The sequence below is a fragment of the Diadema setosum genome, chromosome 9 (genome assembly GCF_964275005.1).
Source record: "Diadema setosum chromosome 9, eeDiaSeto1, whole genome shotgun sequence".
Taxonomy (NCBI): domain Eukaryota; kingdom Metazoa; phylum Echinodermata; class Echinoidea; order Diadematoida; family Diadematidae; genus Diadema; species Diadema setosum.
Genome location: NC_092693.1, coordinates 26,107,802 through 26,129,765, shown reverse-complemented (window position 1 = coordinate 26,129,765; position 21,964 = coordinate 26,107,802). Strand labels below are relative to the sequence as shown.

Genomic DNA, 21,964 nt, shown 5'->3' with positions numbered 1-21,964 from the left:
AGAAGTTAATTGACCTGATTATGACCTTTGACCTTGTGGTGACCTTCAACACACCAAGGGACATTTACCATCCAAGTTTGGTCACAAACGGACAAAGGGATCAAAAGTAATGAGCCATAATCGAAACACGCCATAAAAACTTAACATTGGGCCCTAAAAATTTGTTGACCCCTTTCTGTGACCTTTAACTCCCCAAGGGACATCTACCGTCCAAGTTTGGTCACAAACGGACATAGGGATCAAAAGTTATGAGCCATAAACGAAATGTGCCCTAAAAACTTAATATTGGGCCCTAAAAGTTCATTGACCCCTGTCTGTGACCTTTGACCTTGTGGTTACCTTCAACTTCCCAAGAGGCATCTACCATCACCCAAGTTTGATTGCCATTGTAGCAACATGTGCTGAGTTACATGTGATAAGAGTCTTGCAAGTAAACTTTAACGTATGACCTCAAATGACCTTTGACCTTATCATGTGACCTCTTACGGCACCATAACATGAAGGTACCCCCAGTGCATCCATCACCCAAGTTTGACTGCCATTGTATCAATATGTGTCGAGTTACGTGTGATAAGAGAGTCTTGCAAGTAAACTTAACGTATGACCTCAAATGACCTTTGACCTTATCCTGTGACCTCCAATGGCACCATAACATGAAGGTACCCCCAGTGCATCTATGACCCAAGTTAGGTTGTAATCCAAGCAACTTATGTGAAGTTATTTGTCAAAAGAGTCAAAAGAGTTACCTTGCAGGTAAACTTTAACATAGAAAAGAGTCTTGCACATAGTCTTTAATATATGACCTCAAATGACCTTTGACATCATCACATGACCTCCGACAACACCATAACATGAAGATACCCCTAGTGCTTCTATCACCCAAGTGTGGCTGCCATTGCTGTAACAGTTGCCAAGTTATGCATAAGAGAGTCTTGCAGGTAAACTTTAACATTTGTGACGGACGACGGACAGAGGACGGACGGAGGATGGACGGAGGACGGACGGACGACGGACGGACGACGGACGGATGATGGATGGACGCCATTTGGATCCCTTAGTCTCGCCTTCACCTCCCGTGGGCGAGACAAAAAGTAAAGGAATCACTTTGGATCAGAAGGATTAATCCAGCTCTCAATAGAGACTCTGGCTACACCCTCTCACCCATCTATGGTCCAGTGATCAACAAAGACAGGCAACGGCAGCAAGACAACACTTCACTGCATAAGGCTTGAGAAAGTCCTCAGGAGTAGGATGAAAGCTTGTCCACTACAATTAAAGGTTGGTAGAAGCTTAAACATTTGAACTAATTTGTAGTTCTTAAAATGTAAAAATTTGAAAATCATCCGGAGGTCTCCTTTATCCTGATTTTGAGGGCCATTAGTAGTCACTATGGCAATGCTCTTTCTGCATATAACTTTAAAAACGAAATATGAAACTTGTCACTTTAAAGTGAAAAAAACATAGTTCTGATAAGGGTTTGAGAACTTGTCTAGCACCATTTCATATTTGCTTGCAATACATTGAAAGAGTCTACCAAGAAACCTACATGGGTGACGTGATTTGAGTTGTTTCGGAGTATTTTGAAATAAAAAAATAAAAGTCAGTATACCAACTTTTATTCGAGAAGGATCCAGGCTAACTCGGACTCTGGGAAAACTCGGCCCTATTTCAGACGAAGCAAAGTAGCAGTTTGTGATTGCCATTATTTTATAAGTATGCACACATTCATTTTGTATGCGCACCAAAAGCTTCTTTGAAGCACACATTTATCAACTCTGCCCATAACTGCGACGAGCCAGAATGCGAAGCGCTCCCATATTACAACACTGTACAATCCAGTAGATCAACTCAGCCCCGCCATCAAAGCGAGACCGAGCTGACCCCAAGTCCGAGTTAGCCTGACCCCGATCGGGTAAGTTCTGAGACATGAACATTTTTGTCATTACCCAACGAATATCTCACTATTACGTCATTATTCCACACATTTCTTAGGCATACAGGTACATTTTGGAGCAAAATTTAACAGTTGTACAGGCGTGCCGGAACTATGTTTTACCTTTAAAATGAGTTAGGTGATATGCTGGGGGTCATCAGATATTGGCAACGCTGCCAACCTGTCACATTCAAAATATGTATCATTTAGCTTCAAAAAGACTTTTTTTTAGGTAACAAAATGTAATTAGCCAGTTCTACATTTTTCCATTATTTATTGCTATTGGAATCCCAATGTTTCTTTGAAGAAAAATGTGTTCACTGTTGATGTGGCAAGTGGTTCAGTTTATTGTAGAGCAAACTATCCCATACGTACACTGTACAATGTAGTCTAGATAGGCCGTGGGCCGAGCCTATTTTTTGTTTAGGTTCGTTGACAAGTTCACATGATATTGCTTTGATACATTGAAAAATAGGAGGAAAAATACATCAATTAAGACCCTGTAACACCTTTCCGGGTAAGCTACGTTGGCTTGTTGCGAGTAGGGATTTTCCAGAACGCAGGAAAATTTTCTGCAGGCAGACAAGGATGTCAGCAAGTTCCGTACTTGCGTCTTACCTGTTAGAGGCGTGCTATTTACCTGCTACTTGTGTGTATTCCGTGTGACCTGTGTGAAAGCTTTGAAATCAATCCATTTTCAGCTACGAGCAACATACGGGGACTGCGAAGTACCTGCGTGGGAGTTACCTGCGAGGTTCTGCCGCCAAGGGCCTCCTGCTGGTGTTCTGTGCATATAGAGCGTGTTTCTACTGAGAGCACCTCGCATCCCTAGCATCGCCACGAATTTTGTCCAACGCAGCACCTCGTATTTTATGACCACTCGAGCTGTTTCTATTGAGCGATAAAACACGCGGTGACGCAAAGGTGACGTGTAAATGCGATGATTCCGGAAGTCTGGTATTTTTATGTCACAGATCGGGTCACGCGCACTGCCGGCATGCCTTTTGGGAAGGTAAACAACACGAAGATGGCACCAACCAGAGACAACATGTTTCTTCTAGCGTACCTACATTTACTCATATCAGCCTTAAAGGGACTGTACAGTACTGGTTGAGGTGGGGATTCATGTTTTGAACATTCATAAGTGAGATAATGAAAAGCCCCTTATGAAAAATGAAAGAGCATGTAATTTTAAGAAGGATTCAATGTTTATTTGATGAAAATTGGTTTTCAAATGGCTGAGATATCCAAAAAAGTGCTAATAATAAAAGGCGACATGCCACAACTTTATTAGGATCTCTTTGTTTCACCTTGTTTTTGGATATCTCAGCCATTTCAAAACCGATTTTCATCGAATAAACTTTTGATACCCCTTAGAACTGCATGCTCTTTGACATCTCATAGAGTGGTTTCTGAATATCTCCCAAAACATTGAAAGCTAAATCCTCACCTCAACCAGAACTGTACACACCCTTTTAAGCACGGGGAGCAGTTGGTAATACAGGAGGCATACTTTCAGGATGTCATCCCTTCCTTTTCCTGAAGTGTTCAGCCTATCAGCTTTATAAAAGCGTTCCCTCAAGTACTTTAGCTTGTTCCTGATCGCTGCCTGGACAGTCTTCTTGTTTCTCTCTGTTAATACGAGCCCTGCCTGCTTTGCTACTGCCTCGGCTATTTTTTGATAAGCCACGGTATTTCTCTTCGTCTTCCCATCCAATATACCCCAAACTAACATATCCTGCCACTGACTGATGAGAAATCTTTGGAGATAGAGGGTCCAGTTGAGATTTTCTCCAGGCTGCGACATACTAATGTAGTACTCTCGCGATTCGAGACGATATAAAATGAAATAACGCGGTGTAAAATCAAAGTATGTGATGAGGGCTCAGTAGTGCAATAATAGGCTGTTAATCACGCGAACAATAGACGATGAATGCCACAATGCCTACACCTACACACGTACACAAGCGAGTTGGTACAAAGCATGATGTGAAAACGGTCGCTGTGTGTACACACGTATTTTGTACACATGTGTCCGAGGAGTGTGTGCAATGAACCGATTGAAAAGCGCAGGGAGAAATTCTAGACGTCCGGTACACCACCAATTTTGCTACCCGGTGTGTTTCTACTGAGAATCGTCCCTCGCGTCACCACGCATCGACCACCTCAGAAGGTGGACGACGGAGCACCTCGCATCAGCGCGCATCGGCCACTACCCGATCTACCCGCGTTTGTAACTGATTGAGTGCACGCTGCTGTATTTACATTGTGACGTCAGTGAAAGGTGCATCATGCTTCATTTTTGCTGCATTTTTTGACATGCCCATGAATGTTAGTCGTGATGTTTGTCTGCGCAGCCATATTGGAATTAAAAATAGCGGGCATTGTGTTTGTCAGACACATCACATTAGTCCATTTTTTAAACTCAGTATGTTAAAATATTTGTTTGCACCTAATTTCAGCGTCACTTACCACTTAAAGGGACTGTACAGTACTGGTTGAGGTGGGGATTCATGTTTTGAACATTCCTAAGTGAGATAATGAAAAGCCCCTTATGAAATATGAAAGAGCATGTAATTCTAAGAAGGTTTCAACGTTTATTTGATGAAAATTGGTTTTCAAATGGCTGAGATATCAAAAAAAGTGCTAATAATAATTAATTAGGATCTCTTTGTTTCACCTTGTTTTAGGATATCTCAGCCATTTCAAAACTGATTTTCATCGAATAAACTTTTGATATCCCTTAGAACTGCATGCTCTTTGACATCTCATAGAGTGGTTTCTGAATATTTCGCAAAACGTTAAGAGCTAAATCCTCACCTCGACCAGAACTGTACACACACTTTAAAACTCGAGATAGGAATTTTGAACAAAATGGGGGCCATTAGATGTTTGTCAGACACTTCAAATTAATCTGTCATCAAATTCAATGTGTCAAAACGCTCTTGTGTACCATATTTTGGTGTCACAGGTTATTCAGAATTGTAGATAGGGACCTTTAAATTTGTTTTGTGATGGCGGCATATTGGAATTCAAAATGTCGGCTGACCCAATGGTCGGATCTCTTGGATCCGGCAATTTTTGAAATCGGCGCCCAAAAATACCCCTATATACAAAATTTCATACTTTACGCCTGATGTGAGCATCTCAACCAATTTTTGCTTCACATCTGGCCCACTAATACCTCTGCCGGCAAACCCCCGCGACTCACCCGGAACGAGTTTTGAGCATGCTCAAGGTCTTTGTCACACCCCGTGCATGGGGAAGCCTTGCGGGTTGACTTGTGGGGAAAAATTTTGGTATCCGGACCTCCCAGCAGTTGGTTCGCACCTGACAGTAACCTTGTGCGTTATCTTGCCCGTACTTGCCCTGAGGTGCGAACGCAACTGTGATTTACCCGCAGACAAAAACTTTTCTCGGGTGAGTCGTAGGGATTGCCCGCAGAGGTCAACGCAGAACGCCAGTAGGAGGCCCTTAGCAGCAGCACCTCGCAGGCAACTCCCACACAGGTAATTCGCAATCTTCGTATGCGGCCAAGATAATGACATTCTGTGGGACTTCTGCCACTACTTCAGAGGAATTTCTTCACTGGGTTGTTAGCCCCCACGCGCCTGGCATGCAGGTCACACAGAATACCCGCAAGTAGAACTGAACTAGAACGCCTTCAGCAAATAAGACTGATATGCAAAACTTGCCCAAATCCTCGTCCGCCCTCAGAAATTGTCCGGTATGCTGGAAAATCCCCATACACATCAAGCCCACGTATCTTGCCCGGAAAGATGTGACAGGGCCAGAACTTGGCTGCGGGTAAAAGAGGACTTGCATGCGCAACTCTGGGTAACTACGGGTGAGATACGTGCTAGGTACTCTCATGTGCAGGTCATCTGCGGGGACCTCCAGGTAGCAAAAGTTGTTCTTCGCAAGTGGCAAGCAAGGCTTACCCAGAAAAGTGTGACACAGCATTTAGGAAATGACTTGTTCCCATTTCAAGTTTTGCACGTTCACAAAATGCGTATATTTAAAAATTATTTCTCCAAGCCTTCGAGTATTCGTTCCAGCCTAATGGTAACCGTGCACACACACACACACACATTATACATATATGTATACAGTACGTTACGGTGCATATGTACGTACCAAGCATCAGCGAGGCGATCAAACACGAATACTTCGCAAACCACTAATAAAGTGTTTGTTTCAGACAATACTACACGTGAATATCAACTTTTTAACGTGAAAAACGAGATGAAAGTCACCTATTTACAAGACAGTCTAAATACACGTGTACATTGTACTTACTGTACAGTATGTCCCCAAAAAAATTACAACGGGGCCCTCCGCAATGATATCTTTAAAAATAGTGAATCAATCTAAATACAAATTTAGGGTATGAAATTATAACTCATTGCCCACATCTTACAGAAAACCCCATTCGATTTGCTTCAGTGGTCAAAGAGAAATACGGAATTTTGTAGAGGATATCGGGAATCTCTTCTGTCCAAGTTCTGTCTATTATTCACACACAAGATCATCGAAATGCTAAACTCGGAAGAATCCGATTCATGACATGCTTTACAACAATCCACATTTCTCTGTGACTGCTTAACCAAATCAAATGGGGATTTCTGCAAAATAGAGCTAAAATGTTACATTTTAAGACCCTGAGGTAGCATTTAAAAAATTAAATCATATTGGGCATTATCAATGCGAAAATCTGATTGTAATTTTTTGGGGGACATACTGCAGTAAGCCGCCCCAAAAATTACAACCAAATTTTCGAATTGTGATAACACCTAATGTGATCAACCTGTCTAAGTGGGCCAAAGCATAAGCGCTAAAGAGGAGTATTAACTTAGCTCTATCACTTCTGGTTCTAGAGAAGAAGATTTTTACAGATTCCTCAATTCTGGGGGTTTTGGGCCCCCTGGGGGCCCCCTGGGTGGGGCATGGTGCCCATTTTAACAAATTGAGTTCCTAACCCCCTAGGGATGCTACCTGCCAAGTTTGATGAAAATCGATCTTGGGGTTTTCAAGAAGAAGATGAAAATGTAAACAGTTTACGCACGACGGACGACGCACGCCGGATGAAGGGCGATCGCAATAGCTCACTTGAGCCTTTGGCTCAGGTGAGCTAAAAATTGTACATTCTAGACTCCTCAAATTTTTTGATTTGCATGATATATCTAACTCTCTATTCGGATTCTGTAAAGAGCACAACACATCTCATGCTATTCTCTCCTTTGTTGAAAAAGTTGCCAAAGCCATAGACCAACATTACCATACAGTGGGAGTTTTCCTGGACTTCTCCAAGGCCTTTGATACCATCGATCACAAAATACTATACTTTATAAATTGTGTCACTATGGCATCCGTGGGAAGGCCTTGGAGTGGTTCAGGAACTACCTTACTGATCACAAACAATTTGTATCTTTATTCGGTCAAAGTTCCACAAAGCAATCTGTTACTTGTGGTGTTCCTCAAGGCAGTTTATTGGGACCTCTTTTGTTTATGACGTATATAAATGATATGATAAATGTTTCTCATGTTTTATCTTTTCTGTTGTTCGCAGACCATTCAAATGTATTTTTTTCACATTGGGATCCCCACATTTTGGTGGATACCTTGAATTCAGAACTTAAAAAGTTGCTTTATTTTATAAGATCCAACAAATTGTCTTTGAACCTTCTCAAAACCAAATGTATGTTGTTTAGTAATTCTTTGGATAGTCTTCCTATTAATATTGTATTAGATGATACTGTTATAGATGTAGTTTCATCAATGAAGTTTTTAGGATAGACAATTGATTATAAACTTTCATGGAAGACACATATTAATAATATTTATCATATAATATCTTGTGATATTGGTGTCAAAACAAAATAAAGTTTTATTTTCCCATTCCCACCCTCCTTATGTTATACTCAGCTTTGATTCTGCCTTATCTTAATCACGGTATTATAGCTTGGGGAAACACTTATTCAATCCATCTTGATAGACTGCTATGTCTCCAGAAAAAAGCCCTTCGTATAATTCGCAATGTATCTTGGAGATCCCATACTGACGTTTTATTTTTTGAAAATAAGATTTTAAAAGTAACTGATCTTTATAATTATCATCTTGGTCAATTTATGTATAAATTTAGTACTAACTTATTACCTCTCATTTTTACTGGGACATTTGTGAATAATTCTTTCCACAGATACCCAACTCATCATTCTAATGAATTTCATTTGCCTTTAACCAGGACTTTATTTACTCAATCCACATTTATACTTTTGTTGGACCAAAATTTTGGAATAACCTTTGTGATAATTTAAAAATGGCCCCAAGTTTGAACTGTTTTAAAGTCAAGTTTAAAGAATTTATTTTTAGATATTCATAAGAATTCATTTGAACGTCATCATCAAATACAGTCAAACCTGTCTATACCGGCCACCCAAGGGATACGGAAAAAGTGGCCGTTATAGACAGGTGGCCGCTATAGACAGGTAATCCAACTTTGTGTGCATTGCCTACATGTACATGTATCATCGTTGTATATACATGTACATTTATGTGTGTACGTATGCACACGTGTGTATCATGCATAGAACAATGCCGGTGTTTATGAAATTGTTGCACAGTACACTAGATGTAGCATGTGCACAGTCATGAATTAGTGCATTATTGTGACTGAATAAGTGATGAATGCAACGGTGGCGATCACTGAATGTTGCCCAGAAATGACTGGCACAGCTAAAAAGCAGAAAAACACCCTGAATTATCAGCTCGGCTATGGCTCCATCGGGTTTTTGGCCGCTATAGACAGGTTAAAATCTACCGCGGGAAACAAAATTTGTGGCCGCTGGCCGCGTTAGACAGGTGGCCGCTATACACAGGGTCTTTAACATGGCTTTTCTCTCGGGGGGATTTTTCAGTGGCCGCTATAGACAGGTGGCCGCTATAGAGAGGTGGCCGCTAAGGCAGGTTTGACTGTATATATATATACATATATATATATATATATACTCAAAACCAAAATAGGATAAAATTTTGTTGATTTCATAATGAATGTAGAAGTACTGTAATATTTACTTTCATTTTATGAGTATGACTTAGCGGCTCCGTTCACTCCTCACTTTTCGTCCTCACAATCGACATTGTTTTTCTTTCAATTTTCTAACCATGTTAGAAAATTGAAAGTTCTTCGTCTTCTTTCTGTCTTACTTTTTCTGTTCTATTTTCTGCATGATAGCAACTTAGTTTGTGGATTTGTCTGGGTGTTTTTCTAGGGCTAGTTAGGTTTTTATATGTAGTTTGTGTAATTCTTTTTGTAAATTTAGTCTCATGTGCTTAGTAGAAGATCAATGATATAAGATGTTATTATATGTTTGGGGGAATGCACCCTACAAGCTTTGTTTCTTCAGCATTCCTCCCCATCTCCTGCATTTTCTTAACTTCAGAATGTTTTTGTGCTTTTTCTTTTTCACCTTATCATTTATACATCCATAAATTCCATTTATCATATTTTGTAATATTGACATATATGTATCTATATTTCATGTGGAAGGAAAATGTATTTACAAGTTCTGTTGGAGATGGAAAAAATATAAATGAAATGAAATGAAATGTAGGTACAAAACCTCAACTTCACGAACGTAACTCAATATAATTTCCAGTTGCTATATCACATCCTTTTCGTTGTCGATCATGGGTGACCGATATCTGATGACCCTCAAGCATATCACCCAACTTGTCTTCAAGCGATGAGTTTCATATCTCATCTTTACATGGTATCTTGATCAATACCTTGTTTATCATCCCCCCATTCCTGATCCTGCGAATCACCTATCTCGTCCCAGTGAGCAGATTGAATCTTTGTTATATTTGACTCCATGTAATAAACAACATAAAATTCATCTTCCCAGCAACAGATTAAAAATTACTCACCAAAATTCCCACATAGATTTTCCAAACCAGGTTATATTTCATTGACATGACTTTTACATGCTCTTACATTCAATCCAAATTGTTGAACTGAATCATTCACAAAAAAAGAAGAAAAAAAAAGGTGATTGCGGTCAACAAAATTCACTATAAAGGTAAATGGAAAGATGAAAAATACTAACCTGATCATCATTGACATTTATTGACCCATCCTGGGCATGTCCATCCTCTGCCCCGGGATTAGGTTCTGGGGGCTGAATTGCTGGTGGTTGTGCACGGTTTCTTCTCCTCAGTTGGAAGTAGCCTGCCTGATACCTTGTGGAACAAATGTGTAGGAATGGGGCAAAGCTTTCTCAAAACTGCTGATAACTTATTAAATACAATGTGCAAGGGCTCCTGAGCAAGGCTTATAATATGTCTGAATGAAGATCTGATGCATGTAATTACGGGTACTTATTTCCCTCCACAGTTATCTCACTACGTAAATGAGTTCATCATGCATGTACACAGACCCGTATACATCACCATACTTAACATATCAAAACCCAGTTAGCACTAAAAATGTAAACATTTTGAAGGCAATACACCCTGTGAAGACCAATGGAACAAATCTTATCATAGCATGGTGTCAGAAGGGCTTCGACATTTAAGTTGTTACACTCAATTGTCAGCTTATCTCCCTCCCATTCTATACTTACAAATACATGATGAACATTGCTCCAGCAACAATAATGAATCTGTTGACAGAAGAATAAAAATAAACTATGCTGAGTAGGATTCCAAAGCGGCAGAGCATAAATGTCCAGTCTAGCCAATCACGTCTGGCTCCCTCCTCATTGTCATCATCCATGGCCATGCCCCCACCTACGTTCATTCTCTGAGGGGCATTGTTGGCAGGAGCTGCTGCCGGCTGGGGGATGTTGGGCGCTTGGGCCACAGGTTGCTGTTGGGCAGGGGCAGGCTGGGCTTGATATAAGGATGTGGTGGGAGCAGGATGTGAAGCAGGATGACCCCACTGTGGTGACATGGAACTCCATCCAGGCTGCACACCACCAGCAGCTGCTATCATATTGACACTGCAACAGTGAGAATTTGCAAGGCGAGTTTAACACGAAACCAGGCTGAACGGCATAATTATGTGCCTTATCATTTCTTGTCACAAATTTTTGGTTAGTCCACAAAAGCCCATGATAGCTATGTAAAACAAAATTCTGTCAAAATTAAATTTTCACTGCATTGTTACTATCACACCTGCTATTTCAGAACTGTAAACATATGTTGTACTTTTGACAGCTTCCCAGACAAGAGTCTAAATACTAGACACTTTTTCTGGTCTTTTTTCTGCTCATAACAAAATATCATAATCATCACTTTCAAGCACTGTTTTCACACATTTTGAAGTGTAATGTTAAGAGAACCTGAGCTAAAGGGCCCATCTCGGTGGAGGAGACGCTGCTGTGACTCGTGCAACTAGAAAAACCAAGAAGAGACCCGGGGGTCTCGCGCTCACCTGAGTATCACAAGTTCACCTTTCACGTAGTCACTCATCTAAATTACACATATTCTCAAGTAGAATTTCCCCATCATACGTTGTACACCAAGTTTGGTAAAATTCCACTCAATATTGCTCAAGTTATCGCATAAACGACTGGGGACGGACAGACAGACAATCCGAAAACAAAATGCCTCCGGCACTCTTCGGGCAGAGGCATAAAAATCTTTAAAAATTGAACATATCTGATTTTCTTGTGACTCCCTGGAGACCAAGCTACGAAGTAGTTTCCAGGAGATGTTATGGGGACATCTTCAGAACCAGCGAGACTCAAGTCCCTACCAGGTCTCTACCTAATCTCCATGCCAATGAAGTGTCACCAACAGTATATAAAAATTTACCACTTACTAGTGCATGTATGCGGTCATCTGTTGGGCATATATTTGCTGCATCACCTGCTGCTGAGCCTGTGTCAATACAGTAGCATTTGTCATAACACTGGGAGGCACAGGAATGGGACCAGATGATGATGAAGACAGAGAACTACACAGTAGTAAAAAAAAAAAAGTAAGAGAGAAAGATGGATTAGCGCAAATGTAGACATACCTGCAAACTCAATCCACTATCACTTCCACTCGAGTGGCAAGGTTTCTAGCTTGAAAACTATGACATGAGGATAAATCACAGATGCACATTGTATGGTAAATATCACAGATGTCAAAATCAATGAATGTTGAAAATATGTGATAAACACACAACACACACAGTATTCAATATCTGCAGCATAGATTTTGCATATCATATATCTTAACCAATATCTGCCAATCCATGGGATATCCTGTAGCTCAAGCATATGCTGCAATCACTGATCTACCAGATAATCCATAGCTGCAATAGCTTGGACAATGATGTCAACTAAAGACCTTTTTAAAGCCTCTGAACTCTTGATCAAACATTTCACAGTGCCTTGCCTCACTTCCTCTCACTATTGTTTTGATTCTGGCATTCACTTAAAGTTCATATCAATGTGAGATTGAACAATGTTGTGCATACATATTGTGCTGTAGTCACATCCAAAGGTTTATAGACACACTAGTCCATAGCACCTATCAGTTTCTAATCAATATTTCTTCATATCTCTAAGCATTACATTCATATGAATTACATACCATTTTAAAGTTTACATTAAGCAGATTACAAAAATGATGATCGAATTTCAATATACAGTGCACTTCTGTTATAACAAATTCCTTGGGACTGGCAGTTTTCTTTGGTTATAACGAAATTTCGCTATAACTGAACAAACAGCGAATGTGATAGAAACACACAAACCATGCGTACACCTGTATATTGAATACTGTATTCATCACACACTTGAAAGCTATTTCAAATGGGGTGCCATCTTATTAATTTCATTTATATGTTACATTTAAGAGAGAGAATACAGTTGTTAAACTGTCATGCCTGGTTTCAAAACACATATTTAGAAAATTATGGTTTAGGATGCGGTTAAAGTTCGTTATTCCAAAGGACTGTTATTACTAAGGTTCGTAACTCTGAAGGCTCCTTATTTTGAAGGTTCACCATTCCAGGATTCATTATTCTCATAGTTTGTTAACCCCAAAATTAAATGAGGTCCATTATTCCGAAACTTCGCTCTTCCATTATTCCGAAAGTTTGTAATTCCGGGAGAGACTTAAAGTTCATTTTCCGAAAGTTTGTTTTTCCGAGAATGAATATAAGCTGCATTATTCCGAAAAGTTTTATTCAAAAACGAGAAAGGTTCACTATTCCCAAGGTTTGGCAATCTGAACATAAAATAAAGCTGTTATTCTGAAGGTTTGTTAATCCAAAAATTAGAAAGGTTTGCTATTTCGAAGGTTTGTTCATATGAAGACGATTTTAAGGTTTGTAATTGCAGAAGTTTGTTAGTGGACCCACCTTTTTTCACTTTTGGATTAATGAGCTTTTTTTGATTTTCAAACGTTTGGAATAACAATTATTCCTGTCATTTTCGGTATTAGCCATTCGTCGAAATTTCTTAGAAAACTATTTTATTGTTGGATTAACGAACCTTGAATACATATAGTGAACCTTTGAAATAATGCCACAATGTTTGTAATAACGAACCCTATTTCATTTCCGAAAAAACGGACATCTAGACATACATATCCAAATCTGTGTACTTTGTAAAAAAGAACCGTCGGAAAAACAAACCTTTATGCATTCCAGAGACTGTATGATTAATAATGCAAGTTCTCCTCAGAAATGGTGTGTGACACACGGAGCGAATGCAGGGTGATGCGAAGTGCTAGCCTACGCAAAGACGCTATGTACATGCTTGTTCCACTATGTATTTTTGTAGTCTATCAATCAGCATTTTGTTATAACAAAGCACATTTCTTTTGTTTTTCTTTGTCAATGGCCCTTGGAAGAGATTTCATTGTAACAAAAATTTTGCTATAACCGTGTTCGTTATAAGCGAATTTTGTACCATAGACTTTAATGGCGATAATTTTGGGACCAGAAGTTTTACTTTGTTACAATGAAATTTCATTATAACCGTGTTCGTTCTAACAGGAGTGCACTGTAAAGACTATAGATATTTGATAATAACCGACTGACAAATTGCCCTACATCGACGTAAATAAGCACTGAACTGATCAGTGTTTTAGTAGTAACCATGATAAAAGAATCAAGGGCATATGACAGAACTCAACGAAAGAATTTCATGAATTTGAATAGATATTTCATGTGTTGTTTCTTTTGAATAAGTGATAGCTATTCATAAATGTGATGCGTCATCACGTTACCTGTACAAAGTCGGAGATCACAAAAGGAATAAAAACAGAAGCAAAGGTGACTTTGGAAAAAAATTTCTAACTTAAAAAAAAAAAAAAAGTTTTCCTCGCAATGACATGCAACAAGCATATTTCATATTGATCGGTAAAAAGCTTAGCATCTGGCAAATGCATATCTGCAAACCCCCCCAAACCCCCCCCCCCCCGAGATATGAAACTCGTCACTGAAGACGAGCAAGGTGATACGCTGGGGGTCATCACATATATCGGTCACGGGTGATCGACAACGAAAATGATGTAAAATAACGACTTGATGTTATTTTGAGATACATTCGTGAAGTCCAGTTCTTTATTCAGTCCTTCATAATTCAGATCAAATTGTTTCTGTCATGCAACCAAGTGGAAATTTCATGCGTGTATCTGTGTAAGTTAAGTTGATTTGACAGGCTATGTAACTGAATATTTACCAATAGGTCTTCAAAGTAAAAAAAAAAAACCCAGAAATCAAACATGGCGATAAAGTCTTTTAAGAGTCACCTTCACTTAAACATTTGTATTTTCAAATATAAACTTTGACCATTCTTTGCATAACCAAGAAGGCTATGTCTCATCTCGTTGTCATTATATAGTATGATCAGTTTGACAAACTCTATAAGCCTGCAAAATTTTGCAGCAGTCGAAGCAATGTAGTCTCCAACACAAAACAAAGGGATATTGTGTGTGTGTGTGTGTGTGTGCGTATGGGTGCGTTTACATGAGAACGTGATTTCTACATGGACGAAAGTGGAATTACTCCACTGAAAACAAGACACTCGCGGGTCTAGCGCTCACCTGAGTATCGCAAGTTCACCTTTCATGCAGTCACTAATCTAAATTACACACAGCTCTACCAAAATTTGACCAGGCATTCTCAAGTAGAAGATGAAAATGAGAGCCCAAATTCGGACCCCCCACCGATCACTTCTGGTTCTAGAGAAAAACACTTTTTTAAGATTCCTTAATTTTGGGGGATTGCCCCCCCCCCCCCCCCCCCCCCCCCGGCCCCCTTGGTGGGGCACGATGCCCATTTTAACAAATTGAGATCCTGACCCCCGAGGAATGCTAGCTGTCAAGTTTGGTAAACATCCATCATGAGGTTTTCAAGAAGAAGATGAAAATGTACAATTTAGGCCCCATTAGGACCCTTGAGCCTTTGGCTCAGGTGAGCTATGTAAAAAAAGTAAGAGAAGAGGTATTTTGTTTCGTCATCTTGTGGGGTTCGAACCCACACGTGTGCAACCTTACCTCTCTGGCACCAGAGACGGCGCCTTTAACCTCTCAGCTATACGTCTCAACGAGAAAAGTATGTGAAACGTAAGCTTATATGGTGAAAGATAAATCAGGAATCATTTCGTCCAGATTCGATTCTCATTTTCAGTTTTAAGCTGCAAAATTGTCAACTTGATGAGGAGATTTGAAAAAATAAAATGCATGATTACTGCAGCTTATTGTCTCCGCTACAACATACTTATACTAAAGTTTCAGAGGAAATGGAGCAAAATCAGCTGAGGTAAAGGTGCTAGAACGTTGTCAAGTCAATGCACGGTTGTGAAAAAAATCGCCTTCCATAAAACATAACATGTAAACTTGGCTGATTTTGAGTCTTTGCCTTAAATCACAATTTCCAGTATGATGACATTATCAAATTGCAAAACAATGACATGGACTTGAAAGACAAATGTTCAAAGTACAACATATCCGAATCTGGGATAATATTGAGCTAAAGCTACCGAGATACCAGCAAATAAATGTCAGAAACAGTACCTCAAAAAATTTAATTCCACTTTTTTTATTTCAGATGACGACAAGATGACGTCATAGAGTTTTCCTCGAAATATTGATACTTGAAATGTTATTCACAATTCATATGCTTTTCGGAAAACATTGAAAATCGGGGGCGCGTCGTATACATGGGTACAGTTGAATCACGGAAAAAAATCTGTCATGTACACCCAATTTTATAAGGCCAACTTGGGGCCATGTATGCCCATCGACGTTTGGAAGGTAAGCAATCACTAAAACTTACGGATAAATGAGCGATCTTTCAATCTGGACACACACAAAAGCTGCAAATATGAGATAAACTTACATCGGCCTTGTGCAGTAACGATGTATCAATCTGGCCATAGACAACAGCTGTAACAGCACTGCTGTATGCTACCGATGTCAGTCTACCAAGCTACCAACAGCCAACCTAGTAGCTGGAATATGGGATGTACAGGTATCATTACTAAATTACCGATACCGTAAAACTTATCAATGTACTAGTATCAATATGGCCATAGACAAAAGCTGTAAAATACGGAGTAGGATCGACACTATGTCACCGTAAATATGAACGATGTGTGAAGCATGCATGCATATCCATGTCGTTCGTTTGCTCTTCATTTCACGAGGCCAGCTAGGATAGCATTGCTACACTAGCTAGCTAGCTAGCTAGCAAGCCTTTTGCAAAGGCAGCAGCTGCAGAGAGGCTCTTGCAATGGACTCGCGTGCACACAGTGATCGGATCGGAGCGCGCTTGCCCGCTGCGCGCTGTGTGTGCAAGTCCATTGCTCTCTGTGTGCGTGTGCTGAAATTATAGCGAGCTGCCTTTTGCAAAAGGCTAGCACTGTGCATACAAGCATGGTACAAGAGACACACATGTTACTGGTACAGTATTCATCGCATAATTGGGCATCTGATAATCGGAAAACCTCGCTTAAACGACATACGCTTCCCAGAAACATTTCCAATGCACGTTATTTTCACTGGATAATCGGGAGGGGACCTCTGATAAACGGGACAATTTTTCTTCAAGCAATCTTTGATTTTGTTGATATTTTACACAAAAAATCTACCAAAATACAAAAATTGTACCACAACAATATTTCAAAGATTCCCTATCAGTTGTTGTTTACATCGAACTTACAAAGCAAGCTTCGGACTGGTGTGTTTTGACTTCCGTCCATCCAGTACACGTACATTTCAGCTCGCTGCCCGCCTTTGCTTTTCTGTACATGGCGAGCTAGATCGCTACATATTGACAACACATGTACAATGTACAGTGCAGTGATCGCGGCAAGTAAACAATCAAGCCGTGATGATTGAATGATTGAAGGACTTTTCATTGATGTTCCCACATCAGTTCTGGGTAATCATTTCCCATGGTCGTGGATATGTATTTATACAGAACGCCCTACGTGTCCAAGAATTCTACGAATGTTTAAGAAAGTGCTAGCTTTTAATCCACATATTTTGTGTTCGAAGAGAGGTGACAGAAGAAGAACCCAGTTGCGATTACTCTACAACATTGCGAGAATGCAGGGAGAGCTAGAGGGTCGCGCCGAGGGGTAGCGTGGTTGTGTATTCATGTAAATTACAGTACGTCAGTATGCATGCGTATGTGTGTGTGTGTGTGTGTGTGCACTACATGTACGTGTCATATGCCGTTAGTGTATGGTGAGTGCTCATCGCGAAATCGGGCACCCCGCTTAAAGGGGCCATGTTTGCTACTCCCAACCTGTCCCGATTATGCGATGAATACTGTAATCCCTCCCGGCGAAACAACAGTGAGTGTAATTACCGTACGCACCGTACGTCTCGCCGTATGATCCAGACTCTGCTACACTTGTTGATGTTTTTCTTATTTTTCGTAATGAACCTTCCAGTCTGACAATAGACATGCATCAATATGCGAGACACCCCCAGTAAAAAGATCGTACAGTACAAAGATCGTACTGTACACTCATGAGTACAATATGCATGACACATGTACCACGATTGAAAGGCGAAACAATAGCAAGTGAGTACCGAGACAAGTCTCGCATTTTGCGTCTTCCATATTTTGCCGATGTCCGATGAATACCGTTAAAAGAAAGTATAAAAGGAAACGAAAAATAGAGCAAATACATGCTGCATTCTAGGGAAATTTTGAGGTGAAATAGTATGTATGACACATGCAATATCTGCGTGGAAATTTTCATGTTTTTTTTTTTTTTTTTGAATTTTAGGTCCGAAAGTAGGGGTGCGTCTTATACACGGGTGCGTCTTATACACGGAACTTTACGGTATGCGATAAAAACATAGGGTTGCTATATGTTTTCAAGAGCTATGGTGAAATAAACAAAGACGTGTTTTTTCACTATATTTGCACATAGACGTGTGCGCGGAATTACTTAACTTTGACCCAAGTCAATTGCTTTGTTATTGGTCAAAATCAATCGGAAATCAATGGATATTGTCAAATGAGGAATCCAAATCAGTCGAAAAAAGTATTTTCACGTTGCTTAGGTGCTGTGCGCACGACAATGCGCGGACAGACGCGCACACGCCAAATTTTTTGAAACGCTTGGAATTGTCTGAAACTTCAAAAAAACCCATTGGGATGTCACTTTGAGCATTTTAAAATTTTGACGCGCGCATACGCGCACGTCATGGTGACCTGGGTAATTAGCATAGTACAGGACGATCAGATGTGACTTGAACTTTATGTCTACCGAAAATGGTAAAGAAATGGCATTTAGTTATGAAGTTACGATCGATCATTGAAAATCACATAATGGCGCCTAGATGACATCACAGATAAGTTATTGTTATGAAAATGTTATTGTACTGAGATATTGTCATGAGATATGATGACTGAAAATTTCATGTGAATTGGTCAAGTCATTACTGAGATATTTTGTTCACAAAATTCATCAGAAAGAAATGGGAATTTCGAGCAAACACAATGGTGATGCAAAGGTGATACGCTGTTAGTTTATCACCTAAAAAAAAAGATATACCTGTCAATATGGCTTTTGGTGTGACTTTAATTTGTCTCCCTCTACAAATGAAATTTGTTAACCCGTTCAGGACGGTATGATTTTGCTACAACATGCATTTCCCATTGACGCTTGCCTAAGTATACTAGGGACTTGTCCTCAACAGGTTAAGGCAACTGCTGATCTGTAAATTGACAAACATGTTGGAAACAAGAGACCCGCAGGTCTAGCGCTCACCTGAGTATCGCAAGTTCACCTTTCACGCAGTCACTAATCTAAATTATTCACAGCTCTACCAACATTTGACCAGGCATTCTCAAGTAGAAGATGAAAATGTACAATAAGGGCCCAAATTTTTAAAGATTCCTTATAATTTGGGGGGATTGGGGCCCCCTGGGGCCCTCTGGTGGGGCATGGTGCCCATTTTGATAAATTGAGATCCTGACCCCCTAGGGATGCTACCTGCCAAGTTTGACGAAAATCAATCATGAGGTTTTCAGGAAGAAGATGAAAATGTACAATTCAGACCCCATTTGGACCTTCTCACCCCTCCCCACCCCCAAGAGGGGCACCCCTGGATCTGCTACGAACAACCTTGAAACTACAGTCATTAATGTACTCACTCATAGTATTATCTTAGCTCTATAAGTTCTGATTCTAGAGAAGATTTTTAAAGATTCCTTAATTTTGGGGGGTGGGACATGGTGCCCATTTTAAGAAATTGAGATCCTAACCCCCTGGGATGCTACCTGCCAAGTTTGGTGAAAATGGGTCATGGGGTTCTCAAAAGGAAGATGAAAATGTACAATTTACGCCCCATTAGGACCCCTCCCCACCCCCCTCCCCTGGGTCCCAAGGGGGGCACCCCTGATTCTGCCATGAACAAACTTGAAACTACAGTCATCAATGTACTAACTCATAGTTTTAACTTAGCTCTATCACTTCTGGTTCTAGAGAAGAAGATTTTTACAGATTCCTTAATTTTGGGGGGTTTGGGCCCCCCTGGGGGCCCCCTGGGTGGGGCATGGTGCCCATTTTGACAAATTGAGTTCCTAACCCCCTAGGGATGCTACCTGCCAAGTTTGATGAAAATCGGTCTTGGGGTTTTCAAGAAGAAGATGAAAATGTAAAAAGTTTACGCATGACGCAAGACGGACGCCAGACGCCGGACGAACTGTTGTGTCCTTCATGTAGAATGATCACCCATACACCTCCTTAGCAAGTCTGAATAAAATCTGTTGAGTAACAATCAAGTTATTGCATGAATAAGCACTTTTGCAAACTTTGACATGATGAGAGTGACCTTTGACCCTGTACAAGGTGGAACAGTGAGGGCAGCATTATCAATAGGTATAGGTAAATAGATTTGACTATGATACATTTACATACCAAATTTGAAAAAAAAATCGGTCAAAAAACAAGGCCAGCGTCGCACACACAAGCAGACCCTGTTAAATTTACCTTTTCATGTATAAAGACAATAAACGTATTCTTTTCACCATAATACACCTTTTTGCCAAATTTGAAGATGATCTAAGAAGAACTGCAGCCAGTAGAGAGCTCACAAGAAAATCTCTGTGGCGGATATGGACGCGGTGGCGCAACGAGGCCAAATCCATAGTATCCTCCGAACTCAGGTGTGAATTTCTTCGATTTGTCTCCCTCTACAAATGATATTTGTTAAGATCACCATTACTGATCTGTAACAAACATGTCAGAAACATGTCGCTATGGCGACTGATGTCTCCACCATAACGCATGGTTCTCCTAATAGGTGTATGGTACAATGTCTTCACAATGTGTGATGACAGTTTCACATAACTGGCAAAATATTGAAATGACAGGTTTGTCACAAATGTGTTGAATGTACACTTTCCTTGAACTAGGTTTGTATAAGAGTGCAGGTACATGTATTTGGGGATTTGATGATTTTTACTTGACTTTTGATGCTTTTATAAGTTTATGCAATGAATAATTTTCAAGGTATGAAAAAAGTGTAATTTCAGTATGAAATAGAAAATTTTTGCATTTTAGCCTGGTTTTTTTTACCCTTAACCTTTGACCTTTTGGCCTATGACCTTCTGGCAGGAAATTTTCCAAAGAATCTCCATTAGGTTATACATGTATCTATTAAGTTACACACAAAAAAAAATCCTGCAAAGCATTGCATATACTGTATATGAAGGAAATAATAAAATATCGAGTTGGTTGTGACCTTTGACCCATGACCTTCTAAAATTCCCTAAATAATCCCTGCCAGTCAGTACATGCATATGTACTAAGCTCCATGAAGATACCTTAAACTATTTGTGAGATATGGAAAAATGTAAAATTTTAACATTTTTACCTAACCTTTGACCTTTGACCTCATGACGTGAAACTCTCTGGAGAATCTTTATTCAGCAGTACATGTCTACACTAAGTTTCAAGATAATATACCTGTACCTTCAGGCACTGCATAGATATGGGGGAAATAGCTAAATCTTTAGCATTAGACCTTGATCTTCTGACCTTTGACCTATTGCCAATTTCACTTAAAAACGACTTACTAATTTATCACATCATATGTCATCATTGGACCAAGTTTGGTGAAAGTTGCTTCTTCCAGTCTTCAGTTATCACGCAAACAGATAAATTTTGGGATTTGACCTTGATCTCTAACCTTTGACCTCTGGCCGATTTCAATAAAAAACTAAACAAGTAATGGCCCTATCATACATCATCCTTGGACCAAGTTTGGTGAAATTTGCTTGATCCAGTCTTGAGTTATCGCGTAAACAGATAAATTTTGGGATTTGACCTTGATCTTTGACCTTTGACCTCCAGCAAATTTCACTCAAAAACTAATCAAGTAATTGCCCCATCATACATCATCCTTGGACCAAGTTTGGTGAAATTTGCTTGATCCAGTCTTGTAACATTGCGTAAACAGATAAATTTCATGATTTGACCTTGACCTTTGACCTTCGGCCTCCGGCTGATTTCACCCAAAATCTAATGAAGTACTTGTCCCATCATACTTTATACT

The 21,964-nt window shown here is 39.9% G+C and overlaps 1 protein-coding gene across 2 annotated transcripts in view; it reads right to left on the bottom strand.

Annotated features, from left to right (window-relative positions):
• LOC140232533 (homocysteine-responsive endoplasmic reticulum-resident ubiquitin-like domain member 2 protein) overlaps window positions 1-21,964 on the bottom strand; it is a 113,386-nt gene that overhangs the window by 18,947 nt on the left and 72,475 nt on the right. For both annotated transcript variants that reach the window (XM_072312631.1, XM_072312629.1), the window contains exons 5-7: window positions 11,760-11,894; window positions 10,558-10,935; window positions 10,042-10,174 (exon numbers count right to left, since the gene is read on the bottom strand). In XM_072312631.1, the coding sequence (XP_072168732.1) occupies window positions 10,042-10,174; window positions 10,558-10,935; window positions 11,760-11,894 (646 nt within the window). The remainder of the gene's footprint in view (window positions 1-10,041; window positions 10,175-10,557; window positions 10,936-11,759; window positions 11,895-21,964) is intronic.